The sequence below is a fragment of the Melospiza georgiana genome, chromosome 2, assembly GCF_028018845.1.
Source record: "Melospiza georgiana isolate bMelGeo1 chromosome 2, bMelGeo1.pri, whole genome shotgun sequence".
Classification (NCBI taxonomy): domain Eukaryota; kingdom Metazoa; phylum Chordata; class Aves; order Passeriformes; family Passerellidae; genus Melospiza; species Melospiza georgiana.
In genome coordinates this window covers 25,221,111-25,235,981 of record NC_080431.1, presented here as the reverse complement: position 1 = coordinate 25,235,981, position 14,871 = coordinate 25,221,111, and the positions used below count along the sequence as shown (strand labels likewise).

Here is a 14,871-nt window from a genome sequence, read left to right as displayed (position 1 = left end):
AAAGGGAGAGGATACATCAGAAGGCTAAACAAGAATGGTAATGAAAGCTCGTGACTGACTCCTCAGAGTCTGACACAGCTGATGGTGTTTGGTCATTAATTAAAAACAATTCACATGGAACTAATCAAAGATGCACCTATTGGTAAACAACCTCCAGACCACATTCCCAAGCAATCAGATAATTATTGTCTTCATTCTTTTCTGAGGCCTCTCAGCTTCCCAGGAGAAAATCCTGGGCAAAGAGGATTTTTGAGAAAATATCACGGTGCCAGGTGTGGGGTTTTTTGTTTTGTTTTTCTTTTATAATGTCTAGGTGGTGACTGGGTCTGGTCGACAGGAGGCTCAGAAAACAGATGCGGAATATCGGAAGCTCTTTGATCTCTCTCTCCAAGGCCTGCAGCTCCTTTCCCAGTGGAGTGCCCATGTCATGGAAGTGGTATGTAACATGGGAAGTATAACCAGATGAAAAAGAGGTGTCTTGGTGAGGTTAGACAGAATAAAACTGAACTTAAAAATGTATGTTGTGTTTTCAAAGGATCACTGAATATTCTGAGTTGGAAGGGACCCAAAAAGAATCTTGTTTCCTTACTTTCCCTCTTCCTTCTTCCTTCACTCCTTTTCTCCTTCTGCTTCAAACCTCATTCTTAGAGGATGGCACATGAAGTCCACAGAGTCTAGGAGTAATGTTGCTGCTTTGAAGATCCAGTAGCTTCTATCTCACACAGTACATTCAACTTGTTCTATTTAGAGGATAGGCTGGCTGTCACCTGTGAACCTTCACCAGATGTTTTAATGTCACTCTTCATACAAACATTTTGTAGACTAAGACTTCATAATTTCCTTCTAAACATTGTTTAAAATTATGTTGTTGGAAACATCTGTACTGACATGCAGTCACTGAGGAGGTGAGAGAACAGCTCCAGCTGGCTGTGTTTAGACATCAGTAAATAGAAGCATGTATGGTTTTAACACACAAAAATGGATGGAAGGGCTCCCACTGGCTTTAGATTGGGCTTTTTTAGTCAAAAGGAAAGTAAATGCAGGAAAAGGAAAATATGAGAGGAGATGAGGGAGGGGAAATAAAGAACATGCTGTGTTGTTTCTGTATATTGTAGTAGTTTATTTTCAAAGCAGATGCCAGTTAGAAAAGTGGCTGTGGTTTTTCCAATAGGAAGCTGCTTAAGGCAGAAATTGAAGAGGAGTCCTTGTTATGGTGCAGACACTGAATAAAAGCTGTGTGCCTTAGCTGAACCAAAACACGTTCTAGGAAGGGTTGGAATGTGACTTACTGTATGAGAGAAGCCAGACTTGCTCCTCTTCTGCCTCAGATGTCTTGGGGACATGAAATAATTTGCACTATGTGATCCACAGAGGGCATAGCTGGTGAACCAGTTCTCTCTCATTTGTATCTTTAACTGCCTCTTTTAAAAGCCAGTAGATGAGTCATGCTTTTCCCTGTATTATCCTATTCCTGATTGAATCCACAGTGTATTTAATGGTGAAAGTCTTGTTCTCCTTTCTCTTCTTAAGGGAGTTTGCTGTCATCTATTCCTTGCCTCTGCAGCTCCTAGACTTGTACCCTTTATTTCTGTCATCACAAATTGCTGCATCCAGGGTCTCTTCACAGTGAAAATCTTCCTATTGTTTTATATCTCTGCAGGATGTCTCTCATTCTTAGCTCTGTTTTTGTCCTACTCATTCCAGGACAAACTTTCTCTGGCATCACAGCAGGTTTTTTGGGTATTCTCACTGCTTTTCATTGTCTTTCTAGTTTAAATGGATTCCCATAAATACTTCTCATCTAAGTTCAAGTTTGTATTCACCTTCTTCCTGAACTACTGAGAATTTATTCTGATAGGGAGTATCCTAATTATTTACCTGTCTCCACCTTCACTGAGTATCCATGAACATAGTTGTGTGCATCGTGTTGAGATAAAAACTTGCATATGTTTGTTGTGTGTGCATCTTAACCCTGTCAGTTTAATCCCTCCAAAGAACTTCTTTGTTTAATCATTTCCTCAGTGCCCTCTTTGTAGCACTCAGCTTGCAGGATGTGATGCTTCTCTTTGCCATAGGTTAATTGAAGCTGTTAATCCATTATAGTAGGCAAATTTACATTGCTCTGTAATTTAATATTTATGCTAAGGTGGTCTCAAGCAGGTCTTGTTATATGCTGAATTCAAACTGTGAGAAAATTGTATTTAAATGTGACTAGGATTTTTCACATGATGTGCCCTGATGGATATTAGGCCAGCCTGATGCTGGTCAGGAATATTTTGAGCTGTGTTTGCAGTGACTGAAAAGGCAGTATTTAAGAGAAGTGCACGCTGTGCAGTTCGTATTGTCACAGATAATACAGCTATTTCCACACATTTCAGCCTAGTAAACTTAAAAATCAAGCCCCCTGAAAAAAAACCCAAACCATCAACAACCCAAACCTGTAGTTTTCTGGTTGTGTTTTGAAATCTAAATGTGAATATTTCATCAAGTGGGAAGCTCCTCTTTTTGTGTGTGGGTCTAATGGATTGCTTTTTTTGTGTTCTGAAGTCTTTCTGAGTTTCTCATATTTCAAGCAGAGAAGAAACTTTTGCCTATGTTAACATTTGCACAGTAAAAAGCACCCTTAAGTGCAATACCTGTTGAGTTTGAGAGATGCATTTCTTTGGAATAATACAGAATCACTGGTTTTCAGGAGAAGTTTTTAGGGAAATTATTGTTTGGCATTTCCACCAGATAGTAGTTTCAGAATTTACACAAGGTTTGAACATAGTACCAAATAATATTCTTCAAATATTCATGAAAATGCTGTGATATTTCTCAAAGCATGCTATTTGTGTCCAACTGTGTTTTGTGTTTCTCAGCATTTTTGTTTCTTTTTGTTCCCCCCATCTTTTTCTCTCCCTTTCCTGCCTTGTGAACTGCAGTACTCGTGGAAGCTGGTGCACCCAACTGACAAATATTCCAATAAAGATTGTCCTGACAATGCAGAGGAGTATGAAAGAGCAACAAGATACAATTATACTAGTGAGGAGAAGTTTGCTTTGGTTGAGGTAAGAGAAATGTTTTTCTATAGGGATTTTCCAAAGATTAATTCTATACAAAAGAGAACATTCTCTATAGGCATTTTGCATACCCAGTGCAGAAAGACAGCCTGCCCTGTGCTGACTCTGAAACCAGAGTCTGACTCTGTGTTCCTCAATTCAGTAAATAAGAGGAGCATAGCAAATCTATCCTTTGTCATTTGTAACTCGTTAATTCCTCTTTTCTCATTTTTTATATTTAAAAATGCACTGTTTGTACAAATATAGACACAAAATAAGAAAAATACATTTGTCTGTTTTGTTGTTTTTTTTTTTTTGCAGGTGATTGCCATGATCAAAGGTCTTCAGGTGCTGATGGGACGAATGGAAAGTGTTTTCAATCATGCCATTCGTCATACCATTTATGCAGCTCTCCAGGACTTTGCCCAGGTCACACTTAGGGAGCCATTAAGACAAGCCATTAAAAAGAAGAAAAATGTCATTCAGAGGTAGCATTACTGTTCTCATATTTTTCTATATTCTTCTCTCCAGACCTTAGTAATTAGTTGCAGAATTGCACAGATGTTAAATTTTACCTAAGCCTGTACTCCCAGTCTGTCTGGCATTCATGGTTAGCTTGTTTGGATATGAATTGAAGTTGAAGCAGTCGGAAGGTAAAAATGAATGGCTGCCAGCATGGCTGCAGCAGAGTCCTGGCTGTCCTGAGCCTCTTAGGACTACTTTAGGAAGTCTTGTGTTCAATGTTGTTCGTTTTTATTTTAAGAAAATACAAATGCAGTAATACTGAAAGCAAAATCAGTGTTTGTATTTTGAAGAAAGATTTCACTGTTGTTTACTTTATGATTCCAGTATTTCCTTTTTTGTGTCTTATGTTTATCCCATTCTCTCTTCTCTTTGCCTTAGTGTTTTGTCTTATTTCTCAGCTTCTGCTGCTTTTGGTTTATTAGCCTTACACATCTCTTCCAGTGCTCCATCTGCCCACGCTGATTAGTGACATTTCCTGACCTTATTGTTTTTTGTCCCTAATTGTTTGCTTTTAATCTTGACTTGTTTATTGTGTTCACTCCCACATTTCATTGCAAAGCTCTTCGAGGTCAAAGTCCTTAGCTAATTAGACTATTGCTAAGTGCTCTGTCTGCCACAGAAATATCATCATAAGCTAAAAATAAATAAATTGCTCCACATTATCAGGTTTGCAGGGAAAGTGTTTTTGTCACAGGATTTTAATGAAATAGAAAAATATTACTTTCATACCTACTCAGATTTGGGATGAGACATTTTCTTGGTCATTCAGCATGCCACAGATTATGCCTGACTGTGTTCCTGGCAAGTATCTGAGTCCCAGTTCAGTATTTGGACCTAAAAGTATGAAGCTATTTGTGTAAATTTCATCTGAATTCTGGAATCTGAATTTCTTCTGAAAATTCACAGGATTTCACAGGAATTTTGCTTTTTTTCATTTCAAGCTATCATTGTCTGTCTTTAATTTTGTGAATAATCTGCTTTGGTTTGATTGAATGTTAATTGGATTCATAGTGAATACGTATTCATATTAGTATGAATTTGGTTTGAGTGATCCAACTCTGGGGTTCTCAACACAAGAAAGACGTGGACCTGTTAGAAAGGGTCCAGAGGGCCATGAGGATGATCAGGGGCTGGAGCACTTCTCATATGAAGACAGGCTGGGAGAGCTGGGGTAGTTCAGTGTGGAGAAATAAAGGCTCTGGGAGGCCTTATTATAACTTCCCAGTACCTTAGAGGGGCTTATGACAAAGAGGGAGAAGGGCTTTTTTGTGCAGGCAGATAGAGACAGGACAAGGGGCCATGGTTTTACTGAAAGAGGAAGGCAGGTTTAGATTAGGTATTAGGAAGAAATCCTTTATTTGGAGGGTAATGGAGCACTGTCACAGTTTGCCCAGAGAAGTTGTGGGTGCCCCATCCCTGGAAGTGTTCCAAGGCCAGCTTGAATGGGGCCCTGAGCAGCCTGATGTAGTGAAAGGTGTCCCTGCCCTTGGCAGGGGGAAAGTTGGAACTAGATGGTCTTGAAAGGCTCTAGATTAACTTTTCTGATATACAGCATGGAGTGGTTATTTTGTGGCTGTGTCATTCTTGAAAACGTTGGTGAAATTCTTTGTTCTTGGTTGGAATTACCCTGAGCTCGTAAATGTTGTTGCAAACTTTCTGTGCTCATGGAAGAATGCTTTAAAAAAGTAAAGTGTTCTATTAGAGAGCTTGGATGTGCTGCAGTCTGAAGATGTGGGAATTGTGTTCAGTGTTTTGCAGGCCATAAGGAAGACAGTGTGTGACTGGGAAGCAGGTCATGAGCCATTCAATGACCCAGCTCTAAGGGGAGAAAAGGACCCCAAAAGTGGCTTTGACATCAAAGTCCCAAGACGTGCAGTTGGACCCTCCAGCACTCAGGTATTTTCCTGTCTGGTGGTTGTGATACCTGTCAACAATTATTGCATGAGGTGTGTTCTTTCTGTCCTGAACTATTTTAAAATTGCAGGTTTTATTGCGGTCTTTTTTTAATGCTAAAAATCTACTCTGATTTAAATTTGTAAAATTAGATGTGCATAACCAAGAGCCTCTGCCTGGACTGCTGTAATTTTCTACTCTGTTACATAATTTTTCCAAGGATTCAATCACTTTAATTTGATTTTCTGGGAACAAATATTTTCTCATTGAGCTCCTAATGTTTTTAAATAATATTTTTGAACTATATGAATTATTTCTATACTGACTTCTATCTTTGGTATGGCTGGTGAAATTTTTTTTCTTAAATCACACTATTCAGTAGATGTCCAGTAGTTTAAAAATATGTTTAACATATAAATGAATGTCTGTTAAAATATGGGAAAATATATGACTTCTGACAAAATCCCAGTGTTCAGTAATGAATGATAAAGCTGGTCCTTAGAATCTAATTTGTCTGCTGCTGCCACTAAAGCGAGATATTTCAAATGTTTTCTGTGGTAGTCATCAAAATCCCATACCTAGATGCTCATTCTTGTTACCTCCATATAGTTCTCTTTATTTCATTTGTGGATGTGTTTGGAGAATGTATGGTCTGATATTCATAGCTCATCTGAGAAAATGAGGTACTGAGTACTTGAGGTGAAAAACTGAAGGCAACTGTGATTTGTGAAGACAATCTTTTAATATCTAAAATCTGTGGGAAAGAGAGCATGTGTGGTTAATAATTTTGGGCAATAAAAAGTTGCTTAGTTTGTGATAAGATTGGCTTAATGAAGATTTTGTTTTGATAATTGCAGAATAATTGTTTTGATTTCTAATTTCCTGCGGTGAAAGAAAAGGTTAAATATCACCACCAATTTGCTTCTCCTGTGCTTTAAGGGCTTTACTTCACCTTTGCAACATGCTGTTTAGAGTATGTGGTTCTCTCTGCTTTTTCTGCTCTTGGGCTGGCACACTTGTCCTTCTGGGTTGACAGGAAGGCAAGAGGTCAAATATATCCATTTTAGATAGATTTTCCTCAGTTTCATGTGTTTCTAAAATGGCTGTGTATGAACGGGTAATTGATGCTAAATAAGTTTTAAATCATTTGATAAGCTAATGGCTCTCTGAGCATCCTCTGAAATGAACAGGAACTTTCCCTTGGCTTGAGGCAGCCCCAGATTGCAGTGATTTTTCTGAACAACCTTTCTGTATGGCCTCCTCTGCATGCTCACTGTGCTGCTTTCCGTTTTTAACAAACTAACATGTTTTCTCTGCTTCTCTTTCCCGTTCCTTATTTACCCGTGTGTTTTTATTAACGGATTCTCTTCCCCTGCCTGCCCCTGTCTGTTGGTTTTTAGCTCTTCATGGTTCGCACTATGACAGAGTCCTTGAACTCTGCTGAGCTGTTGAAGCAGCTCAAGTCTCTGGGATTGGAAAAGCTATTGCATGTGACACACAAGTTTCTGAGGCAGTCCTACATCTATCCGCCTCTTTTAAACTTTGGTGGTAAGACATTACTTATTACTTTTACTTTTTGTGGTGATGTGAACTGTTCCACTGCAAGTGGTCTGCTGCTGAGTGTCAGTGGAGGTCCCCTTGGCACGGGTAGGCATTTGTGCTGCTGTCTAGGCTAGTGTTGCATCTGTTCCTCTTGCCTCAAAGGCTTTTATCCACACAGTGCCAGTTTTCAGTTTGAAGTGGAGCAGTCGCTTACTGATAGTAATTCTCAGTGTTGCTCAACTAATGTACCATGTGTATTTTCCTTTTTTCCCCTCCCCTTTCCACCGTAATTGTTTCCTTTAATGATACAGCTTTACATGGTGAGAACTATGTTAGAGTCCCTCATTGCTGACAAAAGTGGTTCCAAGAAAACCTTGAGAAGTAGCCTTGAGGGGCCCACCATATTGGACATAGAAAAATTCCATCGCGAGTCTTTCTTCTACACTCATTTGATAAATTTCAGTGGTAAGATATGTAGATGATCAGTGTCCAGCTTAGCATGTCCTAACACCTCTAACACGATCTGGAAAATGTTTCCGATTGCCTAAGTCAACTTAACCTTTGGTTTATTTATCAAAAGCCTTGGTCTGTCCAAACTTTTTCTGAGATGGTACTTAGCTTTGTGGTGGGATTTTTATTTTGACTTGTTACATGTTTGTTTCTAATGCGTCAAATTTCATATTGTTACCTCTTTTTTCTATTTTATGTATGTACTTACATAAACAATAAGCTTATACACACTGAAATTTTTTTAAAGGAAGTAGTTTTTGTGTTTTGGGAGATATTTTTTTTTGTTTTGTTTTAAGTACAGAGGAAACAAATTCTCTGTTGTGGTAAATTTGATGTCATTTCACTACTCTTACTATTCAGTTAATTGTAATCGGAAACATGCTGTCCTAAAGAATTCACCTACTGACATTGAGTGTACCTAGTCCTTGTCATCACCATGCTGTGTTGTCTTTCATTTTTGTTTTGCTGCTGGTCTCCTTTACCCTTGGAGAAGGGGGAGTCTGTTAATACCAGTCACTGTGCTAGCTGGGGAACAGCACTGCAAAAGGTCTTCAGAAGGTCTCAGTGTAAAAAGTTCATTCCTGTTTTAGTTCACAAGCCTTCAGGAAAGGCAGGATTGTACCAAGTGTTTTCTGGAGAGGTGGGAAGCACACCTCTGTGCCCTTGATGGCATCCTTAGAAACTTGTTGTTTTAATCCCTACTTCATGTGTCTGTCTGTCATTTCCCGCCCATCTAATCAACAGGAACATGTGGAGCAATTCAGTCCTCCATAGGGAGGGATGATACTGGTAGTTCCAGTGCAATTTTGCCTCCTTCACTTACTGCTTCCCAAATTCAGTGTATGGCTTTCTCAGCCCCCAGCTGAGAAATTAAACTAGAAATCCCTTTTTACTGGTGTACACAGTTTTTCTGTTTAACTGATAGTCTCATCCAGTTCCACTCTTTTTTTTTCTATAAGAAGGCACCACTTTGGGGGCCAGTGATGAATTCAGAACTCTTACAAAAAGTCATGGGCTTTACATTTTGAATTTGCTTTAGATTATATGCCCTGTGTACAGCTCTAGTGACTTGCACCTGCTTTTTTTTGTTTTGCATTGCCTCATCAGAATCACAGTTGTATTGTACTTGATGTATTTCTATAAGAAGTGTAATTCTCCCTTATTCATTCTGAAAGAAACCCTGCAGCAATGCTGTGATCTGTCCCAGCTGTGGTTCAGGGAATTCTTCTTAGAGCTGACCATGGGCAGAAGAATCCAGTTTCCCATTGAGATGTCCATGCCTTGGATTTTGACGGATCATATTTTGGAGACAAAAGAGGCATCAATGATGGAGTAAGACCCGCTTGTGCTCTTCCACTGAATGATTATTCTTAATGATTGCATTCCTTATTATAATGTTGCTCCTTTAATTGGTTTTAACAAGTAGTCATTGAGAAGGTATTCTTAACTTGAATAAAATTTTTGTCTTCATTTGCCCATTTTCACAGTCTCTTAAGTTTTCTTTTTGATGTGAATAATTGAAATGCTAAACCTTTCACATCATTGCACCAGCCATGTATTTTGCTCCTTGAGTTCTCCTTGCTTATTCTTCAGAGATATCAAATATAATGTACAGTGGTTAAAGCCTAGTTCCATTTTGATGGACAGCTAAAAAACAAGTTTTAGACTTCAAACATATCTACACCTTTTCCTAAACCAACAAATATTTTCTTAAAGGAAAAATTGTGATCCTTTTTATATAAACTAAAAAAGGAAAATACCCTGTTTTCGTGAACCACTTGTGGATTGCAATATTGATTGGCTTACTTCATCTTGACAGCACCATCCTAAAGAATCATGACTTTCCTACACATGTAACTCTCATGTTTTATTCTTTTTCTTGCAGGTATGTTCTGTATTCTTTGGACCTTTATAATGACAGTGCTCATTATGCACTTACCAAATTTAAGAAGCAGTTCCTCTATGATGAAATTGAGGCAGAGGTAAAGTAACCTTACCTACTGGAGAAAAATCATCTGTACCTGAATGTGAAAATCATGCTAAAGGGCAAGGTCTTTTTAAGAGATTCAGAACAGATGGCGATAATAGAAAAGCTGAGAAGACTGACCAGAAGATGGGCAACTGGTTGGGTGATATGTTGTGGGGAAAGCTGTAGACCTGTGCAAAAATCCCTCACATTAATGGTGAAAATTGAACCACATCTCTTGTACTGGGAAATTCAGACCTATTCACTTCCTTGACGATGTTTGATAAACAGTGGGAGATCTTAGAGAAGCTCTTTTAAAAATTTTAAGTATCTCTAAACATATATTTTTTTCCTCAAGGTAAACCTGTGTTTTGACCAATTTGTCTACAAGCTGGCAGACCAAATATTTGCATACTACAAGGCAATGGCTGGCAGGTAGCTATTCCTTCCACTATGAGAGCTTTCCTTCACACTTCTCTGCTCTGCTTTGCTGTTTAGTACACCTTTAGCATTTTCTTCCTTTCTTCATAGCCTGCTTCTGGATAAACGGCTGCGTTCAGAGTGCAAGAACCAGGGAGCAACCATTCAGCTGCTGCAGTCCAACCGCTACGAGACACTGTTGAAACAGAGACACGTTCAAGTGAGTTAACTCCAAGGTTTTATCTGAGTTGCTTGGCAGCTTTCCAGTGGTGTTGATTCATGTAGGTAGACAAAACTCATTTTGTGCTTCATGTTCTGTCGTCTCGGCAGCATAACTGAACACTTGAGATCTGCTTTTTTTGTCACATGAAGGTGTAAATTAAGAAAGAAAACTTAAAAGATCCTATTTTAAAGCAAATGTCTGTTGCAGTTAGGAAAACATGAGCCAAATAGGAATGCCATGGGTGATAGCGTTGTCTTCCTAGTAATGTCTTTTACTAGTTTTCAGTATGTTGTTGGCACAATATGATAGAAGCATAAAATGCTGATACAAGTATTTAAATATAGATGCAATGTGTACTTTTAATTCTTTTTGTGAGAATTGGGATGCAAATTGTAGTACTGCATTTGCTCATGAATTTATAATTTTTGTCCATCTGCTTTGTTTCAGTGTGTTTGGGATGCAAGTTCACAAAGTGAGAGTCTGTTAATCTGGGGGGGTCTCATAGTCCTTGTACAGCATGTCTTGTAACCTGTCTGGCAGCTCAGAGCCTCACACGTGTTTTCCCTTAGCTCCTGGGCAGGTCCATAGACCTGAACCGGCTGATCACGCAGCGCATCTCGGCCGCCATGTACCGCTCCATGGAGCTGGCCATCGGCCGCTTCGAGAGCGAGGACCTGACCTCCATCGTGGTGAGTCTCTGCTGCCCTCTGCCACAGCCCTGGCACACCACCCGGGGGGGAGCAACCCCAAACTGCTGCAGCTCGGGGCCCTGGGGGTAAAGTGTACAGGAGGCAGGCACTTGGAGCAGTGAGAAAACAAAGAAAGCAATCACCTTTTGATATAAGTTTTTGTAAGCGCCCACTTCTGCCCATGCTTATAAATAAATTGCGCATCAAAAAAACTAGCCTTGTGCTTGGGAGAGTCAAAATTCATGGATTTACTCAGGCAGCTTGGTTTTGTAGCATGACAAAAATAATTTTTTGGTGAAGGAAAGAGATCTGACTTGTCCCCGTGGAAGAGAAGCATCTGTGCAATATTGAGGTGTCCTTTTGAGTTAGTTTCCCAGTTAAAATGCTAAAAAACAATTTTTATTTCAAGACAGCATGAATTTGACAAGTAAACACGCAGTCAGCAAGAAAAAATATCAGGCACATTCAGTTCTGCTGGAATGAAAAATAAATTAAAAGTTGTGCAAAAGAGTTTACTGTTGTTCTTTCTGTAATAAGATTTTACCAGTGACATTTTGTCATGCAGTTAACTATCTTGGTTTAATTTCATTCTTTACTGAAGAGAAATCAAATACTGAGGCCATACAGCCTCTTGACTTCTGAAAGCTTGGTTTTATAACTTTGAATTATTGAAAGGTAGTTTTTCTTTGTTATGTGCAGTACACTTTTAGTGACTGAGTGAACAGAAACCATCAATGATGTGTTCCTTATGTCACAGGTTCTCATTCTTTCAGTAAGAGTAAGTGAGTGACAGAACTAAGGGTTGTCCCTTTACCATGCTCCTCCTCCTTGTTTTTTTGGTGTTCTTTTTTTGTTTTATGCAAAATGTTTTCTGTTGAAAACTGGCTGCTTTCCTCAGCAAGAAACTGATCCAAATAGATGAAGTAATCTGTAATTTCTGCTGGTTTTCCAGATAAACAAATGAAGTTAAAGTATTTACAAGACTGAGCTATTATTTTCTCCTCAAACTGGATTTCATTCTGTAGTAATAATCTTAGTGGTTTCTTTTTTTCCTTGAACTAACTTGCTCACAGGTGTAAAACTCCTTTGAAATATGGAGCACTTAAATCAGAGAGCAGTTTATGGAAAGATAGCAGTACTAATTTGATACAGAACTAGAAGCAGCCACTGGATATTTCTTCAGTAGAACACTGCACAATAATCTTTAAAAGCAATTCTTGAATTTTTTGGAAGTAAGGGTTGTGTTCTTTGTGCTTGGTATTTTCAATGCCTGATGGCAGATATGGAGTTATTTTATTTTATTTTATTTTATTTTATTTTATTTTATTTTATTTTATTTTAATTGCCAGAAAAGATGCTAGGAATTTCTTGTCAAGAGGAGAAACATAATGAAGTCAAGTACACGTGTATAGTCATGTAGCCTGCAGCTAGTGATTTTGTGGACACCTTCACAACATTTGTAAATGTTTGATGTGGTTTTTCATTGCATCTTTGTACATCCTTCACTGGAGTAGACCATGAGAGGGATTTATGGTAAATGTGATGTTATTCCTAATATTACCACTACAATAGTTAGTTCACCAGTTACTCTACTGAGCAGAAATTACTTTTGTGATTGCTTGTAAAGCAGGAAATGTAGAAAGGTGTTTCTGGCCTATGTCTGACTCCATTTAAGTGTTGGAGTTTTAAGTTTTGCTCAGTGGAGGAAGTGTTGCTACAGATCTGTGTTTGAGGACTATCTTTGTCTAAATACTCTTAAAGTCTCAGAAGGTTTAAGAAACAATCCCAAGAGTGCTGATTCTGTCCAGCCCTTTTTGTTACAGTAAGAGACTGGGGGAGAGTCAATTGTTCATTTTGACTTCTTTCTAGTTTTCTTTTCCCTCAAGGTTATTTGTGTACTTTGTTCAGTTTCTCCACTTTATTAAATGCATCATTCTCTTTTTTCCCCTTGTTTTTCGTAGGAGCTGGATGGCTTGATAGAGATAAACAAAATGACTCACAAGCTTCTGAGTAGATACATGACCTTGGATAGCTTTGATGCCATGTTCAGAGAAGCCAACCACAATGTTTCAGCCCCTTATGGCAGAATCACTCTTCATGTCTTTTGGGAACTCAATTATGATTTCCTTCCAAACTACTGCTACAATGGATCAACTAACAGGTTAGCAAGGCAGCTTTTTTATTTGCAGCTTTTTATTTATTCTACCACCCTTCTGCTGCTTGTTCCCTAGCAAGTGCTGACAAGTTCATCTCCATTCATTTAGTGTTTTCCACTTCTAAGGCTTTACTTGAAATGAAGCAGCATGAGTCATTTTACCAAGTGCTGTTAAATGCATGAAAGCCTGTTATTTGTCCACAATAGAAGGCAAATGGAACCACAGCAACCAAATTCTGACATTTTGATGACGTAGTTATGGTATGCTGAAAAACAGAGTGTGTCAAAACACTGCTAAGTGCATATCAGGAAGGTATTTTGAAACAGGATTTCAGGGTGAGATGATGGAAATAAAATTATAGTCCTGATTCTGTGCTAACGTGAAGAAAAGTTTCTTTCTGTGAATTATTTCTGATATTTATATAATTATTTCTTATTTCTGATTCTTTTTGTTCAGTGAATACTGAACTCTTCCTTTCTGGAGAAAGGAAGAGTTCAGTATTCACTGCAAACTGCAACTGTAGCCTTTAAGGAGAGTGAGTAATGGAAATAGAAAGAAGAAGGTAGGATCTAAGGTTTGAATGAGGAGGAAGCACAGTGTTCAAGATTTTGCATATCTGTGCTTCCTGCTTATATGCTGTTTTTAGGATTTGTGTTACTTTTAGTCTTTACTCAGGTTTTGCTTAAAGCCCCATGAAGTGACAGTAAAGCGATAGTGAATATTGAGCTGTAGGAAGAGGAGGAAGTCTGCTCTCATCTTATACTGTCTCCTTGGAGAGCTTTCCTTGTCTGACATGTTCTGTGATGGTTATGTTGTATTTTAGATCCAAGATTCTGTCTGAAAAAAAAAAAAAAATTTTTTTTTTGTGGTTAAGTTTTACCCAAGAAACTTCTGTTACAGGAATCTGTTTGCATGGGAAAATTGAATTTATTTTGGAGGGAGCTTCTGTGCAGTTAATGTGTCTGGAGATCAGTATTGGAATATTCAGCGTGCTGTATTAAGAATCATGTGACAATCTTGATGAAATGCTGCTCTTCCACCCATCAGCTTTATTGAAAGGCATTCAGTAGCTCCTGTACAGTTCAGTCTGTGTTCATCCTGGCTACAAGGGCTGCCTTACTGCAGACCACAGCACTTGGGAAGTGAGTGTGAGCTGCCAAAGGACATTAGCAGGGTCCTATAGCACTTAAAATCTGTACACAAGAATTGAGTTAGGCCCAGCTTGTTGGGTAATTAATTCAGGATAATTAATTTAGGAGATGTTAAAAGCAGCCAGATCTTAGGCAGTATGTGTACCATGTGTCTGATTTCATCACAGAAGTGCTTTGGTTTCAGTCAAAAGCCAAGTGTGGAGAGAATTAATGTATGTGTTGCACATGCTATACAGTGCCCTTTGATATTTTTGGTGAGAGAGAGAACAGGAAGTTTTTGGCCTTTTTATAGTCCTTAAGCATGTTCATTGCTTCCTTGCTGTTAGCATGAACTTCAAATTGCTGTGCTCTCTCTGCATTCAAGTGTACAGGTTATTGAGTGCAAACACAAGAATGCACTGTGAGGAGCTGTGTGAGAGCTGCTGGTTTAATGCTTGACTCTTGATAGGTAACGTCTTGCATAAAGGTTACATGTAAACAAGGGAAGAGAGGCAGCAAATAAAGGCTGGAAGAAAGAGATATAATTGTGATGAAAAGCAGAGAGATTACTTGGTGCTGTGAGGGGCTGGAGGCAGAGTTCCCAGAAAAAATGTCATACCTGTGGCTACTCTTCTTTTAATATGACAGCTTGGTATAAGAGTTCTTTTTAAAGTTAGTGTTTTGGTCAGATTAACTTGTTTCCAGTAGCTTTTGAAGCTCTTTTCCCAAGAATGCTTGAACGTGAAAATTTCATATATCTGTAGAAGAGTTCAACC

At 38.6% G+C, this 14,871-nt stretch overlaps 1 protein-coding gene across 3 annotated transcripts in view; it reads left to right on the top strand.

Annotated features, from left to right (window-relative positions):
- Window positions 1-14,871, top strand: part of CYFIP1 (cytoplasmic FMR1 interacting protein 1) — a 75,132-nt gene that overhangs the window by 27,060 nt on the left and 33,201 nt on the right. The window contains exons 12-22 of one of the 3 annotated variants that reach the window (XM_058019014.1): window positions 314-436; window positions 2,925-3,050; window positions 3,363-3,529; window positions 5,315-5,462; window positions 7,313-7,466; window positions 8,687-8,843; window positions 9,397-9,493; window positions 9,836-9,912; window positions 10,009-10,117; window positions 10,690-10,809; window positions 12,771-12,970. In XM_058019014.1, the coding sequence (XP_057874997.1) occupies window positions 314-436; window positions 2,925-3,050; window positions 3,363-3,529; window positions 5,315-5,462; window positions 7,313-7,466; window positions 8,687-8,843; window positions 9,397-9,493; window positions 9,836-9,912; window positions 10,009-10,117; window positions 10,690-10,809; window positions 12,771-12,970 (1,478 nt within the window). Of the gene's footprint in view, window positions 1-313; window positions 437-2,924; window positions 3,051-3,362; window positions 3,530-5,314; window positions 5,463-6,859; window positions 7,008-7,312; window positions 7,467-8,686; window positions 8,844-9,396; window positions 9,494-9,835; window positions 9,913-10,008; window positions 10,118-10,689; window positions 10,810-12,770; window positions 12,971-14,871 lie in introns of those variants that run through there. The other 2 variants (XM_058019013.1, XM_058019016.1) reach the window with 2 other exon arrangements.